The sequence below is a fragment of the Chiloscyllium punctatum genome, chromosome 10 (assembly GCF_047496795.1).
Source record: "Chiloscyllium punctatum isolate Juve2018m chromosome 10, sChiPun1.3, whole genome shotgun sequence".
In the NCBI taxonomy this organism is placed as follows: Eukaryota; Metazoa; Chordata; class Chondrichthyes; order Orectolobiformes; family Hemiscylliidae; genus Chiloscyllium; species Chiloscyllium punctatum.
The window spans coordinates 20,423,409-20,447,283 of NC_092748.1; the positions used below are offsets into that span (position 1 = coordinate 20,423,409).

A 23,875-nucleotide genomic window follows, 5' to 3' on the forward strand; every position below is an offset into this window, starting at 1 on the left:
AATCAAGCTGTTCAGATATGTTGTGGCTCATCTCTGGTACAGGTAGGATTTGAACCCAGACCTTCCAGTTCTGAGCTAGGGATACTAACATCGTACTGCGAGAGCGTATTTGTGCCACAATACCCATTCCCAACACCGTTACCAACAGAACCTTTGGATAAGCAGTCTATTTTGACCGAGTGTATTTATGTTAATCATAGAGTCCCTGCAGTGTGGAAACAGGCCATTACTACACCAACCCTCGGCCCCCACTCTACCCCTGTAACTCCACATTTAACATGGCTAAATAACCTAGCTGCCTCTCCCTAGAAATTACAGGGCAATTCACCTAACCTGCACATCTTTGGACAGTGGGAGGAATCCCACCTTGACACCGAGAATGTGCAAACTCTACACAGACCGTTACCCAAAGCTGGAATCGAACCTGGTTCCTCGGGGGTGCTGTGAGGTAACAGTGCTAACCACTGAGCCACTGTATGTTGTTTAGTGGCTGTAAATCAGTCAGATGGCAGATGTGTTTTGAATATTCATGGCTAGCAGAAAACAACTGCGTGATGGATTTCCCCAATCCCTCATGTGCAGAAATGAAATGAGTGAGGGGCGAAGGTAAGTCCACATTAATGCAGCTCTAATTTCTCAGGTTCATGCTCCATTCCTATGTGAACATGTGTTGGGAGGGCACAAACAGGGCATTTGGCCCTGATCTTGTCAGTGGCCTTAATAGCAAACAAGTGAAGCTCAGCAAAACGAATCCAGTCAGGTACAAAAATAAGTGATAGGAATTCAGTGAGACATTGAGTTCAAAATGAAGACGGGTGGTGAAATTAAGCTCAGTGGGCACTGCACTGGCAGGTATGGGCCACTGAACTTCATAGTGCTGACAGAGGTTGTAGCCAAAAATCTGTCCTGCCTGAATTAGAAGTAAAGCTTACTTGTAAAGCACTCAGAAGGTATGGGTAGGAGGGCGCAGCAGATAGACGTGGCGTAGTTAGGAGTGAATTTCTGTCTTGCGTGCAGGTTTAGCAGTGAACATTGAGTTGGAGCAAGTCTCTGATATATTGGCTGAATGATCAATCCCACTGGGTGAAGAACGGTCAGAGATTTCACTGGGGCTGATACTGGGGGTGGGGGGGGGGAGGGGGGGGGAGGGGAGAGTAATAGTGTCCAGTGACGGGCAGCAAAGAACTTTCTTACATTGAACCTTAATGGAATAAACCCTTTGAGAATGTTCAGCTAACATTAAACAACCAAAACCCTTCACTCTCCCCTTCCAGATAACTTTGTGGTGGATCACAGCTCTTGTGTACGAGCTTGCCCGAGCAATAAGATGGAAGTGGAAGAAAATGGAATCAAAGTGTGCAAACCCTGCACGGACATTTGTCCCAAAGGTAATCTTCATTTTAGTTATGTTTAAACTCCCTATCCCCATCCTTTAGTAGACCAGAATCCTACCTCACGCGGTGTCAAAAAAGACTGTGGTACATCTGTGAAAAGAATGGTTAAATCTGAACTCCTCTAGGTTTACTCATTGCAATGCACTAACCCATTTCTGATGATGTACGGTTTGACCATTCCCAGGTTTTCTCGAGCACTTCATACAAGAATGTGAACCTTACTGTTGGTCTAATTGACATTACTGAGCTAACTGACGTCTGAAACTGACTCACAGCCACAAGGGCCTTTTATAATAGGGTCTGCACTCGCCAGAACACACTGAACATAGAACTCAGTGCATTACAGACTCTTCAGCCTTCGATGATGCACCCACCTGTGAAACCAGTCTGAAGCCCATCCAGCCTAAACTATTCCATTTTCATCCATATGTTTATCCAAATCCTATTTAAATGCCCTTAAGGTTGGCAAGTCTACTACTGAATTAAGGGTCAGGAACAGGAGTGGGCATGGCGCAGAGGGGATTCCTGAGGCCAGTCAATGGGAGGCCAGTCAATGGGAGGCCAGATTCTGCAACCTATTCAGTTGAGAGTGAAGGCCAAGCTCTGCAGGCTGGAGGAGCACTGGGAGTTCCTGATCCTTTGGGTAGCTGACAGCATTACTGCAGGAGGTTGGCACTGCCATTGTAGATGGGCGACTGTGATTTATACAAATGATGCTACGGCTGTAGCTGCCAGGCCATCATTGCAAAGAAGGACCCCCTGGTCAGAATCACATGTAGTCATGGCTGCCGTCTTCACTGTTGAAGCAAACTTTATTGGCTATGCCTCTTCAAAGTCAGAATGATGCACGAAGACTGTTGCGTTTATCAATTTTGTCACAAGTGTCGCAATGCTACACAAGGATTGGGAAAACAGTTTTTTGGGTCAGTTAGCTCAGCTGGCTAGATGGCTGGTTTATGATGCAATGTAACACCAACAGCATGAGTTCAATTCCTACTCTGACAGAGTTTACCATGAAGGTGCCCCCATCTCAAGCTTACCCATTATCTAAGGTGTAGTGACCCTCAGGTTAAGTCACCATCAGCCATCTGTCTAATGAGAGAGCAGCCCTGCACTTCTCTGGAACTACATTGACTTCACATTTTTTGCATAGATAATGGTAATTGGGAAGCTGTGTAGACATGTCTGACTTGTCGTACTGTTGCTGTGCTCTGTCTACAGTCATGGGATTCTATGTCAAGTTCTTGCTTGTTGGGAGTAATAAATAGATAGCTACTTAGTATTTACACCCTGAAAGCTACATGGACAATGTACTACATCACAACAAGGAGAGCCCTCATTTTGTACTTTAATTGGCTATGCTCTGCAAATGGCCTTAACACTTTGACCGGCCAACTACCTCTCTTCCCCCTCTAACTTGATCAATTGGAGGCCAACTTCAGAGTATGTTGAAGATATTTGTCCCAAAGCCAAAGTCAGGTTGAGACAGTCACAGAATAAGTAAAGGCTGGAATAGTGGAGAAGGTGGTCCAATGTTGTACTGGGTCAATCTACTGTCTGGGCAAGTCGTACCAATCAGATGATTCCGGGTTGAAATCTGTGATTGAATTTTGTGCTCCAGGGCTAAGAAGGAGTCATTTTCTAGAGCTTTCTGAGCAAAGTGGAGCTTAAGTGAGGATGGGATTGACTTTAGTCCTTAGCTGGGGCAGTTATGGTTAACATTAAGATGGGATCATTAAGCAGGGATAGTCAAAAACGAGGGACTTCATCAACTGCCCTTGTGCTCATTGACAGACCATGTGGCTCTCAGGGCACCTGTATCACCAGCATTGTCATGGCTAAGTTCTTTTTGAGTGATGGAGCTAAATTTTCATCCATTTCCAAAGGCATGATAAGGGATATATACCTCCTGTATATAACAGACTTGCTTATTTCCTGGAAGACTTTGGCAAATTCTGTAACTCTCCAGCAGATCAGGGAACTCAATCAATAACTCTCTCGGGTGGATGTTAAAGCTTCAGACACTTTTTTGCAAAGGAGATCAATTCCCTTCCCTGCACACTAATCAATTCTGATCCTTTGACCAACAATACCCGAACACAGATTCTCTGATTTTTATGCCATTGCCTTTTGTGGGATCTTGCTGCACTCAGATTGTCTACTGTCTCTCCCACCTTGCAATGGTGGCTTCTTTTCAAAAAGTATTCAACTGGTACTTTGCGACATTGTGAGGTTGTGAAAGACTCAATATAAATGCAAGTCTTTCTTTGCCATTTCTGATACAACTCCCTGAAACCAAGGCTCTCACCTGTAGTGCTGCATCTTCATTCTGCACGTGTCATTGCAAGTGCCATCAATTCCCGACTGAAAGCCAGACTTCAAAGAGCATTTACAATTAATTGCAGATGCCCGGTTCAGTTTAAGTGAATTTAATTCCTAAAAGCCTTTATCTTATTGAAGGATAATCCATATGATTCCGTCAAGTTAACCACTTGCCACCAGCCCCTCCAGGGTATTTGCTTCCAGATCACAGAATCCCTACGGTGTGAAAGCAGGCCATTTGGCCCATCAAGTCCACACAGACCCTCCGATAGCTCCCCACCCAGACCCATTCACCCTACTCTATCCCCACATTTCCCATGGCTAACTCCTACCTAGCCTGCACATCCCTGGACACTAAATTTAGCCCGGCCAATCTACCTGTGGGCTGTGGGAGGAAACCGGAGCACCCGGAGGAAACCAACACAGGCACTGGGAGAACGTGCAAACTCCGCACAGGCAGTCACCCAAGGGTGGCATTAAACCCGGGTCCCTGGTGCTGTGAGGCAGCAGTGCTAACCACTGTGCCACTGTGCCATTCCACATGGGCAGGATGCAGTCAGCACATACTGCCACCAGAATGGTGTAAGCATCTCATTTTGGCAATCATGTGGGTATCAAACGCACTTCTGACTCTGCCACCCAAGGCTGAGATTCTTCAGAAACCCCGCTGCAGGCTAGGTCTGGCTGTGCACACAAATACCTGAGCACCGGGTCCCTGACGCTGTGAGGCAGCAGTGCTAACCGCTGAGCCACTGATTGAATTACTTTGCGAAGTCGAAGGAGTGTATGGTCACTTCAGGTTAGAAACTGTTTTCTGAATTTATAGTATAGCCATAGCTGCCAGTGTACAGAACAGCTAATAGATGGACTGTTCCAAAATAGACACATGTGACAATTGGCTGTTAAACGGATACCTGAGTTTTGGTTGCCATTTTGACAACAATCCAAATTTAACCAATTAATTTAAATTATACCCAGGATACAAAAACCCCACTGAGTTTGAATTTATTATGTTGACAACATTGTACCAGTGAGAAGGAATGATTGGGGGTATAAAACAAGGGCATTTTGAAAATTGGTCAGGCCGACTGCCACGCAATGAAATAAAGCTCTTGCTGACAAAGAGATCTCAGAAGGCACAGTCTGTTTTTCCGTAAAAGCAGTAAAAAATAAACAGATGACCCAGGGAGAAGACAGCAGAATCAGAAGGATGGAAGGAAGTAACAGGAAACCAGGAGGAAGACAGCGTAAGAGACTATGTGAACTTGAGATTAAGTTAAAGTAATGGTTAATAATTGTGTTATTGGAGCAGCATTTTTATAGAGTTGGGGTCAGACAGTAATTAGTTAAGAATTGGGGCTTTGATTTGTTGCTAGTTTTTGTTTAGTATTCACTGTTAGAGTTAGAAAAATAAATTATCTTTTTCTTTGAACTGTGGAAATCAGGGGTTTTTTTTCACACACTCATACTTCTGGCATATTACAAGGTGAGGCAAGCAAATCTGGATATTTTAGTTTTGATTTGTAGAGGGATTTGACCTCTACATTGTAAGAGTTATGCTGGAGCACCTTTCGTGCCCAGGTTATGGGAGGGAGAGCAGAGGTTAAGTTAGGGCTTGGTTTGACATTCAGCCTGAAAGACTATGCCTCCGATATTGCCTCCATGCAGCCTGGGTAATTTCTGTCTGCTGAAATGTGGTTGACTTGAAGGCAAGACAGTGAGCATTGAGTCATGGATATCGCACAGTGAAAATGGAACAGACAATGAAGTGCTTGCACCCTGGGTCCATGCATTGACACGAGTGAATGAGTCAAGGTCATGACACTTGCCTGGTGTCTTCCCTATTTATCACAGATCCCCGACACGTGTCTCCCATAGGAAATCTGAGTGCGCATGGTGCTATGCAGTGTTGCCCACAGCGTCCTCAATTCTTAGCTCTTTCACCACAATCGGATTATCTGGGCAGCAAAGAGATTATCTGCATTTGGAATACGAACCCCCTCCCCCACCTTCCTGTTGTTACCATGCCCTCATTTTTCAGTCAATGCCATTTCAACAGCTCCTCCTTCTTATCCTCTCTTTCACAGCTTGTGATGGAATTGGAACTGGAAGCTTGCAGATGGCGAAAACCGTGGACTCGAGCAACATCGACAAGTTTATGAACTGCACCAAAATCAATGGAAACCTTATATTTCTCATCACTGGCATTGAAGGGTATGTATTTACATCAAATGGCTTTGTTCACCCAGAGGCCTCATACTGGCTTCACTTTGGAGGGTGCAAACAGTCAGAGAAATCATTACACGGCTCGGGAAAAAAACCCCAAATGAGTTGGTCCAAGTGTTATGAAGGTCTAAGGGGTAATATACCTTTCAGAGAGTTGAAGGACTTGGCAAGTGCACAGAGTGCTGAAGAATTTACAAGGTAACATTTGGCCCAGCAGCTAACAGTACCTGGTTTGCTATGATACAAAATAAAATTCAGATTCGGCCAATCAGTTTAAATTAAGCCCCAAAGTACCAAAACAAAAGTTTTACTTTAGTGACTTTTGGGATGGTTCTTTGCCTCTCGAATTTTAACAGATTATAGCATGGGGTGAATCTTTTCTATGTGTCAGGTTTAAGTTAGCAGAAGGATTTACCCTGTGTCTGTTACACATTGCACCTCACATTCAATTCGATCAGAGACTGTAGAGAGTAAATTGGGAACTGGATGTGTAGTCATTGTATTTTCCTGTACAAGTGAACTATTATCTGTCCAATATATTTAATACTTTTACACATCTATACCTGCCCAGTATCTTTCCTGACCTCGATCGGGTTTCTTTCCTTCCATTTAATGGGTGTATATGGTCTGGAAAAGGTCATCCATCTCCAGCACACAGTTCTTTAGTGGTCTCAGACTGTGGTCAGCAATGTGACAGAGACTAGCACATTCTGGTAGAGCTCCTTCCTGTATCCAGCAGCATGCAGTTGCTGAGAGGATCCTGCTTTGTCTCCCAATGGAGTATGGGGACACATAATGGAGCAGTTGAATCTTTGGAAATGGTTATGAGTGACATTGGTGAGAAGCCTGCTATCGTTTTCTTGCCTATAAACTGTAGTGGTCAAGCAGCCAAAAAGAAGGAAGACAAATTTCAGCTGTAAACAGTATCTTCCCTGAGGTAACTCTACTGAAGCTGGTATCCATCACCAAGGTCACTGTTTATTAACACTTGAACAATCCTTGACTATGATACTGCCTCATACTGAGTCTGGCACCAGAGTGACAGTATCTGTGACACTCAAACCTTTTTATGTCAGCCAGGGCTCCCTGATTAGAGCAGATTATGCAATTAATGGTAGTGTTGTAGAACAGAGGGACTTAGGGGTTCGGGTACATAATTCTTGGAAGTTTGCATCACATATCGATATGATGGTTAAAAAGGCATTTAGCACACTTGCCTTTATTACTTTAAGCATAGGAGTTGGGAACACATTTTGACATTGTACAGGACATTGGTGAGGTCTTTTCTGGAGTGACTTGTTATCCAGTTAAAGGTCTTGTTATCCAGTTAAAGAATGGATATTATTAAGCTAGAGAGGGTCAGAAGAGATTTACCAGGACATTGCTGGGTATGGAAAGTTTGAGTCATAAAGAAAGGTCGCTAAGGTTGGAACATTTCACTGGAGTGTAGGAGGTTGAGAGATGACCGTATAGAGGTTTAGAAGATCATGAGGGGTATGGATAGGGTTAATGGCAGGTGTCTTTTCCCTAGGATGGCGGATTTCAACATTTTATCTTCTTAAGGTGAGAGGAGAAATATTTTTAAAAAAGACATGAGGGTGGTTCATGTACATCCTGAAGAAATGGTGGATGTGGGCACAGTTACAATGTTTAAGACACTGAGATAAGTACATGAATAAAAAAGGCTTGGAAGGATATGGGCTAGGAGCAGGCAAATGGGACTAGTTTACTTTGAGATTATGTTCAGCATGTACAAATCGGACCCAAGGGTCTGTTTCCATGCTGTTTGACTCTATGACTGTTATTAATAGCCCCAATCAGGGAACTCATATGCTATGATGTCCAGCTGGCTGACCTCATTACATTCCCCAGTAAATACATTCCACAGCAAGCAGCAAGTCCCACATACTCCTCAGAAGCCCTTGATTCTGAGAGGCTGAAAATCTGCCCATGTCCATTTGTAGGATTACCTACAAACCTCAAGGAAAGAGAATTCTAAAGATTCATATGTCTTGGGGGGTGGTGAGGGCGTCACGGTGGCTTGTAGTTAGCACTGCTGCCTGACAGTGCCAGGTACCCGGGTTCGATTCCCAACTTGGGCAACTGTCTGTGTGGAGTTTGCACCTTCTCCCCCGTGTCTATGTGGGTTTCTTCCAGGTCCTCCGGTTTCCTCCCACAGTTCCAAGATGAGCAGCTCAGATGAATTGGTCATGCTAAATTGCCCATAGTATTGAGTGCATTAGTCAAGGGTAAATATAGGGTAGGGGAATGGGTCTGGGTGGGTTACTCTTCGGAGGGTCAGTGTGGACTTGTTGGACCAAAGGGCCTGTTTCCATACTGTAGGGAATCTAATCTCTGGGTGAAGATCTTTGTCCTCAGTCCAGTCTGAAATTTCTGACCTACTGGGTGAATGAGGGGGGAATTTAATGTTTATCATTGAAGATTCTCGTAATTCATGTCTTGTCTGAATTGCTGGGCAAGAATAACACATTACCCAGGGCTGTTCTCCAATTTGTTCATCTCCAAGTTGCTAGGGTTTTCGCGCTCATTAGAATCCTACCCACAGAATTCTGTTACCCACTGGGGAGAGTGGATGTGAAAGGTTTTAAAGTGATTGGTTGAAAGAATAGAGGGCAGATATGGAAAAGCTTTTTCAGCTAGGGCGTTATATGGGCCTGGAATTCACTGTCTGAAAGGGCAAGTGGAGACAGCAAGCCTCAATGCATTTGATGTGTACCTCACGTACCAGGGCTTACAGACTGGACGCTGGGTTGTGAAATATGGTTGGGTGGCTTGTTTTCGGCTGGCACAGATGTGAGGGGCCAAGTGGCATAAGCATTCTAAGACCCTGCGAGTGATCTGGCAAAGCTGAGCCGAGAATCTCGGATTCATCAGAGTTTGCCAGACCATTCCCCCGCCAATGCCAATGGTGAGCTAAGCAGAAGTCAGTTTACACAATGAACTCTGAGAAAGTGGATGTGACCCACCAGTAGCTTGTCACCTTCTGCATGGTCCAAAACATTCCAGCTTCCTTTACCCTGCTACTCCAGGACATTTCTGCAGGAGTTCCTCAGGGTAGTGTCCTAAGCCCTTCAGCTTCTTCATCAATGACCTAGCGTCCATTTGGGATGTTCCCTGATGATTGCAAAACATTCACGACTCCTCAGACACAGCCAGTGTTCAAAAGCAACAAGATCTGGACAATCATCCAGGTTTGGACTGACAAGTTGCTAATAACATTCACACCATACAAATGCCAGGCATTAATTGTCTCCCATAAGAGATAACCTCACCACTGCGTCTTGACATTCAGTGGTGGTACCATCACTGAATCGCACTATTGACATCCTGGTGGTTACCATTGACCAGAAACTCAGCTGAACTCGCGATACAAATAATGTCTACAAGAGCAGGTCAGAGGCTAGGAATACTGTGGTGACTATCACTTCCTGACCCACAAAGCCTGTCCATCTACAAGGACAAGTCAGGATTGAGATGGAATATTGTCCATTTGCCTGGATGAGTGTAGGTCCATCAACACTGAAGAGGTTTGATGCCCATCCAGGACAAAGTAGCTTAACTAGTACCCCATCCACAAACATCCACTCCTTCCACCACTGACACTCAGTAGCAGCTGTATTATCTACAAGTTGCACTACAGATATTTACCAAAGATCCTTAGACTGCACCATATTACTATTCCTCACTGTCACTGGGTTCAATCCTGGGACTCCCTCCCTCACAGCTTTGTGGGTTCAAGAGGGCAGCTCACCACCACCTTCTCAAGGGCAAATAGGACCGAGCAATAAATGTTGGCTCAGCTTGCATCACCATCATCCCATGAGCGAATTAAAACGAAATGTTTTCAAACAAAAATTGCTTCAGCCCAAAATGCAGCAACCGCTCCTAAAGAGCTTCAGTTTTTTTTTTCTTCAGCTGATAATTGAAGCAAAAATATTACATTGACAGGTCATGATAATTTGATTCAGGTACGTTTTAAGCAGTTGATGGCACACATTTTAAATTAACTCCGGCAGGCTTCAGTCTCCAACCACGAAAGCGAATGATGAAGGTGAAATACTCTCCTGGACGATATAAGTACAATGCCAAATTTGAAGATTTTCTTCTAAAATTATAATTTTTTTTGTAATTGTAAACTTGTAATTTGTGAATTATCTGCCACATTTAATCAGTATTTGTTTTGGGTATGTCAATAACCTGACTTGATGTTGTGTGGTAACCCAGTAGCATTGACGTTGAATAGCAATACAATCATTTGCTTGAATTCCTCTGTGGAAACTTGTGAAGTTAATACTACATCTGGTAATTTGTGGGTAAACATGTTTGTGCTTGTTGTAACATGCCTTAATAGTTTGCTCATATTTTTCAAGGAAAAGAACCTGACCCCAAATCCCCCTGCTTGATCTAGCCTATGCATGACTGCAATCCTATATGAGTGGTTAAACCTTTAGAATCACAGAGGTCGACAGCCCAGAAAAAGGCCTTTCATCTCATCCTGTCCATGCCAGTCACAAACAGCCCACCCAACTATTCTAATTCTATTTTCCGTCACTTGACCTGTCACCGTGTATGCCTCGGAGCCTATATGCTTCTTAAGTAACACAAGAGTTTCTCCTCCTATCACCTTACTGGCAGTGAGTTCTACATACCCACCACCCTCTGGAAAAATTATTTTTCTCACCCGTCCTCTAAATCTTCTTCCTCGCCATCAACAGAAAAAGCTCCTCCCTTCTACACTGTCTGCACCCCTTGTAGTTTTGCACAATTCAGTCATGTCCCCCTCTCAATGTCCTCTACTCTAAGGAAAACAACCGCATCTGTCCAATCTTTCTTCATAACTGAAACTCTCCAGCAACATCATGGTAAATCTCCTCTGTACCCTCTCCAGTGCAATCCCCTCCATCCTATAATGTAGGTTCCAGAACTGGACAGAATACTCTAGCTGTGACCTAACCAATGTTATATTTTGTTCCAACATAAACTCCCTACTATTAACTGTACGTCTCAGCTAATAAAGGCATTTATCTGATATATCTTCTTAACCACGCTATCCAACCATCCCGATACCTCAAGGGACTGGTGTCCATGCTCAATAACGTTCCTCTGATCCTCCGTAATTCCCAAAATCCTACCATTTATCATGTGTTCCCTAGCATTGTTTTGTCCTGTCCAAGTGAATCACTTTAGACTGATCCTGATTGAATTCCATTTGCCACTGATCTGCCTATCTCAGCAGCCCATCTATCTCCTCCCGTAGTCTGAGTCTATCCTACTCATTGTTTCCCACTCCCACCAATATTTGAATCATCTGTGAACTTATTGATCAAGCCTCCTACATTCAAGTCCAAGTCATTTACATCAACCACTAATAACAAGGGCCCCAACTCTGACCCCTGTGAGACCCTACTGGACAGAGACGTCCAGTCAGAAAAGCACCAACAGGATTTCTGATTGATATAATTTAAAACTTTACCCCTTCTATAATCACCACATGCATGCATTTGCACATGCACAAAGGAAAACAAACACAGCTTTATGAGTGGAAGGAAAAGCAAGTAGTCAGGAGAACACAGTTCCATGCTTAAAAACAACAAATCTAGATACATTGGTTTCACTCCTTTTCTCCTCTTTGATGACGCCTCATTGTTATTTGTACAGCGATTATCAGTCTTTGGTTCACTGATTTTTTTTTTGTTTCCTGTGAGCTTTAATATTTTTGCTGTCAGCAAGTATGAATGTAATTTTTCCTGCTTTTTGGACGGAGAGTTGGAGAAGACAGTTTTTCAGAGCAGTGGAACAGAGAGACCAAAGCGTTGATCCAACAATCTCCTGGGTCTTCTCTGTTTTCATTCCCTCTCACAGGGTCTGTGTTAACCTGCAACCTGATCAGTCAGAGGCTGTTTCTACTCTTTTAAACTGAAATAAAGCTCCCTTCCCATTGAACACCGCCAGGACAGGATGTAGTACAGCTGCCTCTACTCTATGAAACAGGAAGTTAGGCAAAAAAAAATCAACAGTTTCTGTTGGGGCACTGCAACAAAAGAAAACACAAATGAACAGTTTAACACATTATTTAACAAAACAAAAACTTATTAAATTCAAATAACATTTTGTGTGGTGATGATGCACGCCAGCCCCTGCAGTGCTCACTGGTCTCTGAAGGCCTCTGACGTCCCGGTGAGCTCTACTTGCGCCCTCTTCAGGAACACCCGAGTACAGATAACTGTTTCTGTCCACTGAGCTCCCCTGAACCCACAATAACTAGTGCCAATTTGAAAAGCCAATCAAAAGACCGTCTCTGGACAGAGGTTGCCCTGAACGCACTGAGGATGCACCACTTCGTCCAAGTGTAGTATCCCCAAAAGTAAAAAGATCCTTAGAAAACTACAAACCGACCTTTGTGGTCCCCTCTTTTTAAAACATAGCAATTTTTCTGATTTTCAGCCTCCACTCCAATATAAAATGAAGAATGTGTTCTGTTACACAGTGTTCTGTCGTCTCCATTCCCATGATTTCAGCATCCTTGTATCCTCACAAACTCTGGCCTCTTAAGCATTTGCCAAAATCTTTACTCTACTGTTGGCTTCAGTGTTCAAGGGGCCCCAAAACTCTGAAATTCCTTCTCCCTACGTCTCTCTCACCCTATTTCTCCAAGGCCCTTCCCTCCGTAAAGAAACTTTAAAACCCACTATTTCAGCAAGCTTTCATTCACCCATCCCTAAACCACCTCCAAGGTTAGTGCCAATTTTTATTTGATTGCTCTTTGGTGACCTGCTTTGGGATGTCCTATTGTGTGAAAGGTGCTTTTTTGAATGTGAGGTGTTGAAGCCCAAAAGGGTCTTGTTGTAGCCTCTGACTCGAAACTTAGCACCTCAGGCTCTGATGCAGCCCTTCAGCAGTTGCACTGAAGTTTCTGCCTGCTCTTTAACTCACAGCCTTCTGAACCAGAAATGCTGTATGCTGAGCCAAGGCTGACACATATGCACATTATGGGGATTTGCGTTTCCACTGGAGAGATTCATCTATCAAGCATAAATCGAGATTTCAGGGCTAGAAGGCAAATTCATATTTGTGCCAAAGTTCCAGATGTATATCCCTGGCATGAGAAGCTCAATATTAAGAGTACCTTTTGGAAATTCATGTCTGAAGGTTAATGACCTTTACACAGCCAGAGACGTATTTGTTATATCACATGGTTTGTTTCTTTCAATACTAGCGAAGCAACATTAAGTGTACCATTGAGTTACTTGTCTACTTCCCATTGCACTTATGGCCTAATTCTTTGTTTTCACATGTTGAAGCTTATTTTGAGGAGGGGATTTTGAGCTGTCAACATTATTGGTCTTATGGCTTTCTCGAAGACATTATTGATGTTTGTTAATATTTAAACCTCAAATAATTAAGCAATGTGTGAGAGATGTGACCATGCTGTGAAGGTGCTATATGAATGCAAGCTGCGGTTGCTAGCTTCTGAGACAACCGTTCAACAGAACTGGCTTTTCTTTCTTTCCAGTGACCCGTATCATAATATCGCTGCTTTGGATCCTGAAAAGCTGAATGTTTTCCGTACAGTCCGAGAGATAACAGGTAGTGAAATCAGAGCAAGTTTCTTCTTCCTTAACACCTTACTTTACAGCCTTTCGAAAACAATTTGTGTCACAATGAATCTGCTATTACTAGAAGGAAAGAATTACCTTTTCATTGATGATCCATCCATTTGTCTCTTCCTGCCTCACAATCCCTTCTTCCTACTGAATTGGTCATTTCAGCCCATCAATACCAACCACTTGCATGTTCTTCCACAGTAGCTCTCTTTCTCCTTGGGCAAAAGTAAAATTTGTTTGACATCCCTACTTCCACCTAAATTCCCACATATTTCACTCAGCGTCCCTTGATATTTGAGCCTTTCATCTTGTATTTGTCTTTAATGATAAGTCGTGATCAGTCATACCCTGATTCAGATCTTTATTTCAACCTCTCTCGATCTGAAGCTAATGCCCACAGGAAGTGCCCTCTCTGTGGGATGTTCTCTGGCAGTAGCTCTCAAAGTGTACTTTACAAATGCCCAAAATACAACACACTGAAGCACAACACAGGAACCAAGCCCACACAAAAGAACAGGCCAGGGCACATATCCCAGCCATAATCATGATGCCATATAACTAGACTGATTGCCATGTGCAAATTGTCATGAACGTGAGAACCACATTGGAGTTTCATAAGCAATCTTTGTTCCTGTTGCAATGCACAACTCTTGTGGCTCAGTGGATAGTGTCTGTGCCTCAGGGGGGGAAGCTCCAGGTTCAAATCCCACATGAAGCCTGACACGAGACTGATGTCCTCCAGTTTGGGACCAGACATCAACTCACTGCTGCCTCTTCAGAAACGGCCCCCGTTCCTTCCCTTCATTCTGATGAGCTTTTCTGTGGCTGGGTAGGTGGTCCGTGGGTCTCTGTAGTGAAAATATTTCGGAATCACTGTGTTATAACTGCCTTTGAAGGCAGAGAAAGAGAGGGCTATGGGGAAAGTGGGGGTGGGTGGGACTAATTGGATGGATCTTGCAGAGAGCAAGTATGACCCATTGAGCTGCGCATGCTCCTTCTGTGTTATATCATTCCATGGTTCTGTGACTGTTTTCTCCACTTCAGTAACTGCATGGGAACTCATTTCATTTTACTTATTTTTGTAAGAACACCATTACATGAATATGGAGGATACAGTCAGAATGCAATATGACACACCAGTCAGTTGTACATGGCAGTGCAAATGAACTGGAACAAACTTCTTCCAACGCCTGCTACAGCAGTGCTTTTTTTTGTTGCGCATATTCATGGAGGTTATAACCATTCACTTACCCATTTATATTTCAAGACATGTTTTGCACCACTGAATGGTGTGAAATTGCAATGCGACCAGTATTCACTGACTTCTAATCCTTCACAATTTCATCTCTGTGACTGCACTATAACTAGGATAGCTTTAAGACCAATTATTCGCAAGTTGTGATCTTTGGGAGTCGGAAGTCGTACAGGAGTAAAACTTTCATTGGTGCTATCTAAATGCCAGATCGGGCACTCTTCTGAACAACCGCTGTATTAACGACAACCGAATATTCATAGTTCATGATTTTGTTTGTTGGATTTTCTTTTCTTTCACTAGGTTTTTTGAACATTCAGTCGTGGCCAAGAAATATGACGGACTTCAATGTGTTTGCTAACCTTGTGACAATAGGTGGTCGAAGTCTTTACAGGTAAACTCGACTTGGTAATCATTATCTATCAGCATCCTATTTCTTTTGTCCAGTGAAGGCACTGGGCTAGTGGCTACAAACCTGGATGAGGGATCCAGAGGCATGCTCAAATCCCACCTTGGCTCTTTACGAAGTTGAATTCAATAAATTTGGTCATCTGTGGTAGATGAGTGTGAAAGCTGTGGGATCTTCATAAAAAAGGACACTTGCTATTCTGACCCAAAGGTGATCCAGCTCTTTACTAGTCAGTGTACACAAGACAACTGGAGTTGAGTAATAAATGTTGCCTTGCTGATGATCCCAGCAAAAACAAACCAGAACAAAGTTCCCTAAATTTTATTAAGTAGAGCTATTTCCCGGTTAGCTATTTGCTATTTTCTCTCTTCTCATGGTTGTAGCAGTCCCAGATCACACTTATTGCATTCTTAGATGGGACATATTAGTAACACTGTTAACTGGGCCAGAAACTGAACATTCATGTCCCAGTCCCAGAAACGCTAACATAAAATCCGGGCTGAAATTCTGACGCTGCACCTTGTGGTGCGTTGTCTACTGGCTGAATTGTTCAACCGAGACCCAGTCTGTCCTGTCACCTGAACAGAAAAGATTCCATGACTGCACTTGATGAGGAGGAAGGTCCTCCTGGGAGTTACTGGATGGACCCTATCCCTGCATGAACATCACCAAAACAGATTGTCACATTGCTATTCTTGAACCTTGGAGGGCCAAGACGTGGTTTCCTGCACTTTATTAGCTGTAAAGCTGCTTTGTGTCATGCAAGAGAGCATAGAAGATATTATTTGACAAAGTTGTTTCTTTTGCAATTCTTCCCCCTCACCCCCTGCTACTGTCAGCATTAGCACTCCCAGTTATAATGTAGTGTGGACCTTCCTCACAAATGCATCGAGACCTTGCTTCAGCCCAGAGTTGATAATGTTAAGGGTGGTTTGTATTGGGCTAATTTTCAGATGGGAAAGCAAAGCTGAGCCCCACTGGACACTGAGCCCTTTGCTTCAAGGGGTCCTTCTGGACACTCTGTGTTTTGCATATCTAATTCCAATGAAACTCTGGGCTATTGCTGGTAAGATCTTTCACACTGGGACAGCTATTCCCTGAGGCGAAAGTGAGTGCTGCAGATGCTGGAGATTGGAGTCAAGAGTGTGGTGCTGGAAAAGCACAGCAGGTCAGCTAGCATCCGAGGTACAGGAAAATCGACGTTTCGGGCAAATTCCTGATCAAGGGCTTTTGCCCGAAACATCGATTCTCCTGCTTCTCGGATGCTGCCTGACCTGCTGTGCTTTTCCAGCATCACACTCTTGGCAGCTTTTGCCCGAGGTCAGCTGTTGCACAGTTATTTTATCATTTAGTGATTTCTCAGTCTCATGGACCTCATGGATTGAAAGGAGTAAAGGCAGAGGAGATAACTTGAGGCTGGCTTGGTTGGTTGATTTTTATTCTTCCGCTCAATACAATGTAGGAAGAAAGGAAGACATGGGTGGGGAAAGGGGAGCCATGGGAGGGTGGTGGTCTTGGATTCCGCATTTGTAATTTTCTAGTAAAGAATGAGTTAGAGTTAAATGTGGTACAAAGCCCTTCATATCTATCGAAATGCACTTGAAGGGGACAAAGCCTGTGTTGGTTGAACTCTTTGCATTGTGGGAAAATAAGATCTTAAACCTCAAGGAAACAAACTGCATGGCAATAAAATAGAGAATAACTTTCTAACAATCTAAGAGCTAATGGATTGATAAAAAATAAAAATCTAATGTTCGTGCATACCTGCTGTTGGCTTAGCTATTCTAACTTTCTATGGCTGTGGCTTATAACAGAAATTGCCTGTGTGTCATGTTGTAATTACAGTCTCTTGCCAGTGGAGGCACTCATTTCTTGTGAGCAATATCACAAAGGGTCAACTGGTCGTCTGTGGTAATCATATGCGTGCTCTCGGACAAATTACAGAACCAAATAAAAATCCTCCAGTCTCATTCATTTGCAGCCAGTGGGGAGTGTGAGCACTAGCTGATGAATGTCCACCGTTTAAAACAAAGATATTTTAATCCACCCCTTCACAAACCCTGTGTAATATTAGGCTTTGAACACTCCAAACCTTTATTTATCAGTGGGTTAACTAGGGGAGAGGAGAATTCCAACGGTGCACATTAAATATTTGTCAGGCAAGGTCTAAAATTGTGATTCCTGAGCAACGCTAATCATTTGAGGAAGAGGGGAAAAGTACTGACAGGGCTTTACCATATGTTACCTTTCATTTTCAGCTTTTCTTAATGGAAGGGTACCTGTAAGCGATCAGGGTCAGGCAAAGCAATAAACAAACCTTTAGCTCCAAGGGATCACTTGACAGTCGTATTCTAAAGGTTCCATGTCATCCTGCCAGTTGCTTCGAGCGGCTAATTACAAGTTAGTAAACTGGCCAGCAGAATGAGCTCATTACATTGCCCCAACACTCATCCACCCTGTAGAACTCCGTCTGATGTCAAACTGACATGCTGCCTTTTGGAAATGCCCTGAGCTGTTACACGCTGTTAAAATAATGATGCAGACAGCAACTGATGAGATGGGATGAGATGGCTGCAAGCCTCCACACAATATGTATTTTCTTTTGCAATTCAGATAATTACAGTACTTGCTTTAATTGCAGGGCTTTTTTAGCATTTCTCAAAGGAATACAGACGAGATCACACCATGTACATCCAGCTTTGCGTCTCAATTATTCACCATGGGCTTGTCGATCCTGTGGTTACATACAATCAATGTCATATGCCCTGGTAGGAGTGAAATCCTTTCTCTTGACAGGACTTCCTACCATAACCAGAACCATTCACACAAAAAAAAACACACAGACAAAAGAATACACAACAAGAATATGTTAGTTCAGGCAGCAGCTCCCAAGTTGCATAGATCATAGAATCCCTACAGTGTGGAAACAGGCCATTCAGCTCAACCAATCCCCAACGACCCTCTGGAAACTAGCCCACCCAGACCCATTCCCACTGCCCTATATTTACCCCTAACCTACACACCTCTGAACACCATGAGCAAGTTAGCATGGTCAATTCACCCTAACCTGCACATCTTTGGACTGTGGGAGGAAACTGGAGCACCCAGAGGAAACCCATGCAGGCACAGGGAGAACGTACAAACTCCACACAGACAGTCGCCCAAGGCTAACCACTGAGCCACCGTGCCACCCCAACAACTCGCATGATCCACTGCAATTTGCACATCATCTCAATATAGGAATATTGCCATTCCTTCGATGTGGTTGAGTCAAAGTCCTGGAATAGGCTACCTAACAGCACTGTGGGCATACCTTCATCCAATGGATTGTGTCCCTTCAAGAAGAAGTTTCTGCACTGGTTTCTCCAACGAGTTCGTGTTGGGCAGTAATTGCTGATCTTGCCAGTGCTGTGCACATCACAGTAATAACTAAAGAGGAGATAGTTCAGTGGGTAGGTAACATATATCCCCTTTTTTAGAATCTACCGAGCCAATTAATTCAATCAATTATTGCGTGCAATTCTGGTCTCCTTCCTGTCGGAAAGATGTTGTGAAACTTGAAAGGGTTCAGGAAAGGTTTGCAAGGATTTTGCCAGGATTGGAGGATTGCACTAAAGGGAGAGGTTGAATAGGCTAGGGCTGTTTTCACTGGAGCATCGGAGGCTGAGGAGTGACCTTATAGAGGTTTATAAAATCATGAGGGGGCAAACTTAGAGAGGTTTATGAAATCATGAGGGGCATGATAAATAGACAAAGTATTTCCCCTGGGGTGGGTGAGTCCATCTCTAGAAGGCATATGTTTCGGGCGAGAGGGGAAAGATATAAAAGAGACCTAAGGGGCAACTTTTTCATACAGAGGGTGGTATGTGTGTGGAATGAGCTGCCAGAGGAAGTGGTACAATTGCAACATTTAAAAGACATCAGAATAGATATATGAATAGGAAGGGTTTGGAGGGATATGGACCAGGTGCTGGCAGGTGGGACTAGATTGGGGTGGGATTTTTGGTTTCCAGGATCTGCATTCAAAATAATCCAAGACACATGGCATGGACAGCTTCTCAGGTGTAAGGTTTGTGTGTGGAATCAGCTGGAGACTTGATTGAGTGTTAGAGGGAAGTGTGGAAGAGGCTATAAATTTATCCAGTGCCTGGGTGTCAAAGATGCCCCTAACTTATGGTGAATTGGAAAGCTCAGTCATCCTGTTGTTATCACACTGAGATAGCTAATTTCAGAGACTGGAGCTGAGAGACTCTGGGGCAGAGCAGGTAAGAGCTGAATGCTGACACTGACAGCTCGAGACATGTAGTGTTGCATTAAAATTTCTCACATTGAAAAAGTACCACATTTACAACAAAGGGGAACTGAGGTTGAGATATTATGGTACAGACAGTATTTCTGCCGACAGCAGATTGATTTCCTGAAAGTATGCCAGTTTGGATTCTAGCCAGTCAGTGACGTAGAAGCCAAGACATTTGCTTTCTGGATAGAGTTTTTTTTTACATAAAAAAACTACTCCATTTTACAGTTCCTTTCGTACACCAGGCCCATCTATCTGACTTATTTATTTATTTATGTTTAAAATGAATCCACCGCTAGTTAACAAATTAAAATAATTGACTGCTCGCCAGACTCATTGCAACAATGGCAAAAATTAAGGAGAGGTGGGAATTGAAGGAGGGGGCTAAATTACAATGGAATTGAAGGGGAGGAGGAATGAATCCCAGCCCCCATGGTGCCCACATATATCCCGTTTTTTTCAGAATCTACCTAGCCAATTAATTCAATCGATTATTGCGTGCAATTCTGGTCTCCTTCCTATCGGAAAGATGTTGTGAAACTTGAAAAGGTTCAGAAAAGATTTATAAGGATGTTGCCAGGGTTGGAGGATTTGAGCTATAGGGAGAGGTTGAATAGGCTAGGGCTGTTTTCCCTGGAGCATTGGAGGCTGAGGGGTGACCTTTTGGAGGTTTATGAAATCATGATGGGCATGATAGACAGAGTCTTTTCCCTGGGGTGGGTGAAGTAGAGCTAGAGGGCATAGGTTTAGGGTGAGAGGGGAGAGATATAAAAGAGACCTAAGGGGCAACTTTTTCAAGCAGAGGGTGGTACACGTATGGAATGAGCTGCCAGAGGAAGTGGTGGAGACTGGTACAATTACAATATTTAAAAGGCACCTGGATAGGTAAATGAATAAGAAGGATTTGGAGGGTTATGGGCTGAGTGCTGGTAGGTGGGACTAGATTGGGGTGAGATATCTGGTCAGCGTGGACAAGTTGGACTGAAGGGTCTGTTTCTGTGCTGTACATCACTATGACTATGACTAATTAACTCCAACAATCTGCTTAATGACTTGCTACATTAATGGGCATTCAGCTGCACCCGCTGGCTGCACTGACTGAGGGGTTGTGGGCAAGTGATGGTAAATGACACAGTGCCCTCAGCAATTTCTGATGGGCATCACCTTCTTCTGAAACTGCCAGTCGCAATCTGGGAAGTGGTGCAATGTGAGCTTTGTAATACCTGATCCCTGCATGATTCTAATGCACAAGGTGTATGTTTTCTCTCCTTGTACAGTGGGATCTCACTGCTGATTCTGAAACAACAGTGGATAACATCCCTTCACTTCCAGTCCCTGGTGGAAATCAGTGCAGGCAATGTGTATGTGTCCGACAACCCCAACCTGTGCTATTATCACACCGTCAACTGGACCGTGCTGTTCAGAACCAGTTTGCAGAAACCAGTTATAAAGAACAACAGAAACTCTCAGAATTGCAGTAAGTAGCACGGCTCGGTGCAAAGAGTGTCAACAGAACCCACTGAGATGTAAATTTATATAATTGGAGCAAATATAACACTTACACCCTGTCTAACTTTAATAATTGCAGAGTAATATTGGGTTAAGCCTGTTTCTGATCCTGAGAGATTTCTGGCCATTGAGATTTGTTAAAGTTAATCGTTCTGTATCTCTCCTTTATCATTTTCCCTTGGATAACAGATGTTCTTACATATCTTTTGATGGGTTATACAAATGCAGGGGGTTACGCACAGGAGCTGAGAAACCTTTAGCCCTGAAGAGAAGAGTCTTTGAGGTGGTCTTTAACTGGCCAGTTAAGGGGTTTTAAGAGAAGGTGGGGTTGGGAATGTCATCCTGGGCCTTCTCTTCTGGAACATTCTAGCATGTGGACAGGAAGGTGACAGCTACCATTCCTGATGACAGTTCACCTCAATTTTCCAGACCTCCTGTGGGTCAGGGACATTCAGCCCAACATTCAGTCAGATACACTGTGAATTCCATCTCTCCCTCAACAAATGCTGTCAGAATAGCTGAATATTTTCAGCACTGTATAGTTATTATTTCAACTTCCCAGATCTGCAGAATGATACTCTTGTGGCATATGGAGCTGTTGGGAAACAGATACTGTGTGGACAATCATGGGTCTTGATGGTATTGTCTGAGCGAAATCTTGTCCATGTAGAGATTTTAATTAGCAATGGACAAGAGGCCTTCATAATTTAAAAATTATTAATTGGCCAGTCAGACAGAGTCACATTCGTCATGAGCTGCGCTATTGTTTGCAGCTGGGAGATTGTTCGTTTGAGATTAACTGGCTTGAAATGGTCTATTTCTATAGGAGTTACTGCTGCACTCAGATTTTTATTATTTTCATGGAACATGAAGCAAGAGGAAATTGATGTCAAGAATGTATTTTATTCCTTTGTGCATTTTATGTAAAGTAAACCAGTTTGCTGGTTTCCTGTTGTGCCTAACGTCATTTTTTCCATCCATTTATTGGGAAGTCAAGTGATTCCACATGAAGTCGCACACAGAGCTCAAGGTTTCAATGACGTTGCTCTTTGATGGACAGTAAAATTCACTCTGGGTCACAGGGGATGTGTAGATCTCTTGCAGGAGTGACAGAGTCACTGAAAGCAAACATGCAGTTGTTGTGTAAAACTGCCAAATTAGTAGCAGCACACTTGGTGAATTTAGTTGACATTTTGTACATCTTGTGACTTGATGTTAGGGGGGCAAGTATATTAGCGTGGATAGAGGATTGGCTAACTAATAGAAGACAGAGAGTTGGGTTTCAGGATGGTGTGCCACAGGAGTCAGTGTTGGAGCCACAGTTATTTACAACATATATTCTCGATTGGGATGAGGGAACTGAATGTACTTTAGCCACGTTTGTTTTTTGTTCAAACAGAGGTGGGAAGACCAAGTGGTGAGGCTGATGCAAAGAATCTGCAGGAGAATGTCGATAAGTTGGGTACAAATTTGGCAGATGAGATTTAGTGTGGGGAAACGTGAGGTGGCACACTTTGGCAGGAAGAAGAGAGGAGCTGAATATGACTTAAATGGAGCAAGACTGCAGGAGGTTCCAACACAGACAGGTTGGTTACCAACCTGTAAATCCTCCCAAACTGCCTACGGCAAGCAGTAAACTTGGTGAGCTGGGACTATGTGTTGCTGCAGTGAACAGCCTCCCCACATTAAAAGATTCCATTTGCAAGTTATTGTCGTAAGCAAGTGTCAGTTTTGTTAAGAGGGATGTCAACACAACAGGAGACAGTACTTTGCAGCTGAAATAGAGCAGCATATATTTCTGTGCAATGCAGTGACATATCTTTAATCAGCATAGAAACAGACCATTCAACCCAATTAACCTACCAAAATTGTTGTCCTGTTTTGATTCGATTAGATTCCCTACAGTGTGGAAACAGGCCGTTTGGCCCAACAAGTCCACACCGACCCTCTGAAGATTAACCCACCCAGACCCATTTCCCTCTGGCTAATGCACCTAACTCTATGGGCAATTTAGCGTGGCCAATTCACCTGACCTGTACGTCTTTGGACTGTGGGAGGAAACTGGAGCATCTGGAGGAAACCCACGCAGACACAGGGAGAATGTGCAAACTCCACACAGACAGTCGTCTGAGGCTAGATTCAAACCCAGGTCCCTGGCACTGTGAGGTAGCAGTGCAAACCGCTGAGCCACCCAATTTTATCTTCCTCATCTCAGTATATCATTCTATACCCTTTTTTCACATCAACTAACTTCCTACAGAAAACATGTAAAGTGTTTTGCGTTTCAATATAAAGGTGTTCCTCTTCTTTTAAACTATTGACGTTATGAGTGCCAACCTAATATTTGTAACTGTTATCAAAGCAAAACACTGCAGATTTGGGAAATCTGAAATAAGAATTCAGAGTCACATTGGACCTGAAACATTAACTTTGTTTCTCTCCGCCCAAGTGCTGCCAGAGCTGGTGAGTTTCTCCAGCACTTATTTTGTATTTATAGTCCTCAGTTTTGGTTCCTCCTACACATTCTCTCCAGAATTGCCCATCCCTTCTTTTCAAAGCATTTCTTAAGCCCTCTCAAAGCTTCCTCCTTTCCAAAGCGAACAGCACAAACCATGGGCTACAGTCATTCCATCTTTGCATGTATTGGTGCTGCCCAAGTGCTTCTGTGGCAGTGGGTCATGAGAATGGATGCATTAAATGAATAATGGCTGGAAACTGGCCGTGCGATGAAACCTCCAGAGAAATACATTCAATCGCAGTTGGCAACTCTTAAGGTCCACATCTTTTGCATATCAAGGTAGAGTGGATCCTTAGCATTGATGCATGGTGGAAGGCACAGCC

General features: G+C 43.5%; 1 protein-coding gene across 4 annotated transcripts in view; it reads left to right on the forward strand.

Annotated features, from left to right (window-relative positions):
- LOC140481932 (receptor tyrosine-protein kinase erbB-4-like) overlaps positions 1-23,875 on the forward strand; it is a 1,043,042-nt gene that overhangs the window by 733,536 nt on the left and 285,631 nt on the right. For all 4 annotated transcript variants that reach the window (XM_072578639.1, XM_072578641.1, XM_072578642.1 and 1 more), the window contains exons 8-12: positions 1,275-1,388; positions 5,804-5,930; positions 13,477-13,550; positions 15,123-15,213; positions 20,803-21,002. In XM_072578639.1, the coding sequence (XP_072434740.1) occupies positions 1,275-1,388; positions 5,804-5,930; positions 13,477-13,550; positions 15,123-15,213; positions 20,803-21,002 (606 nt within the window). The remainder of the gene's footprint in view (positions 1-1,274; positions 1,389-5,803; positions 5,931-13,476; positions 13,551-15,122; positions 15,214-20,802; positions 21,003-23,875) is intronic.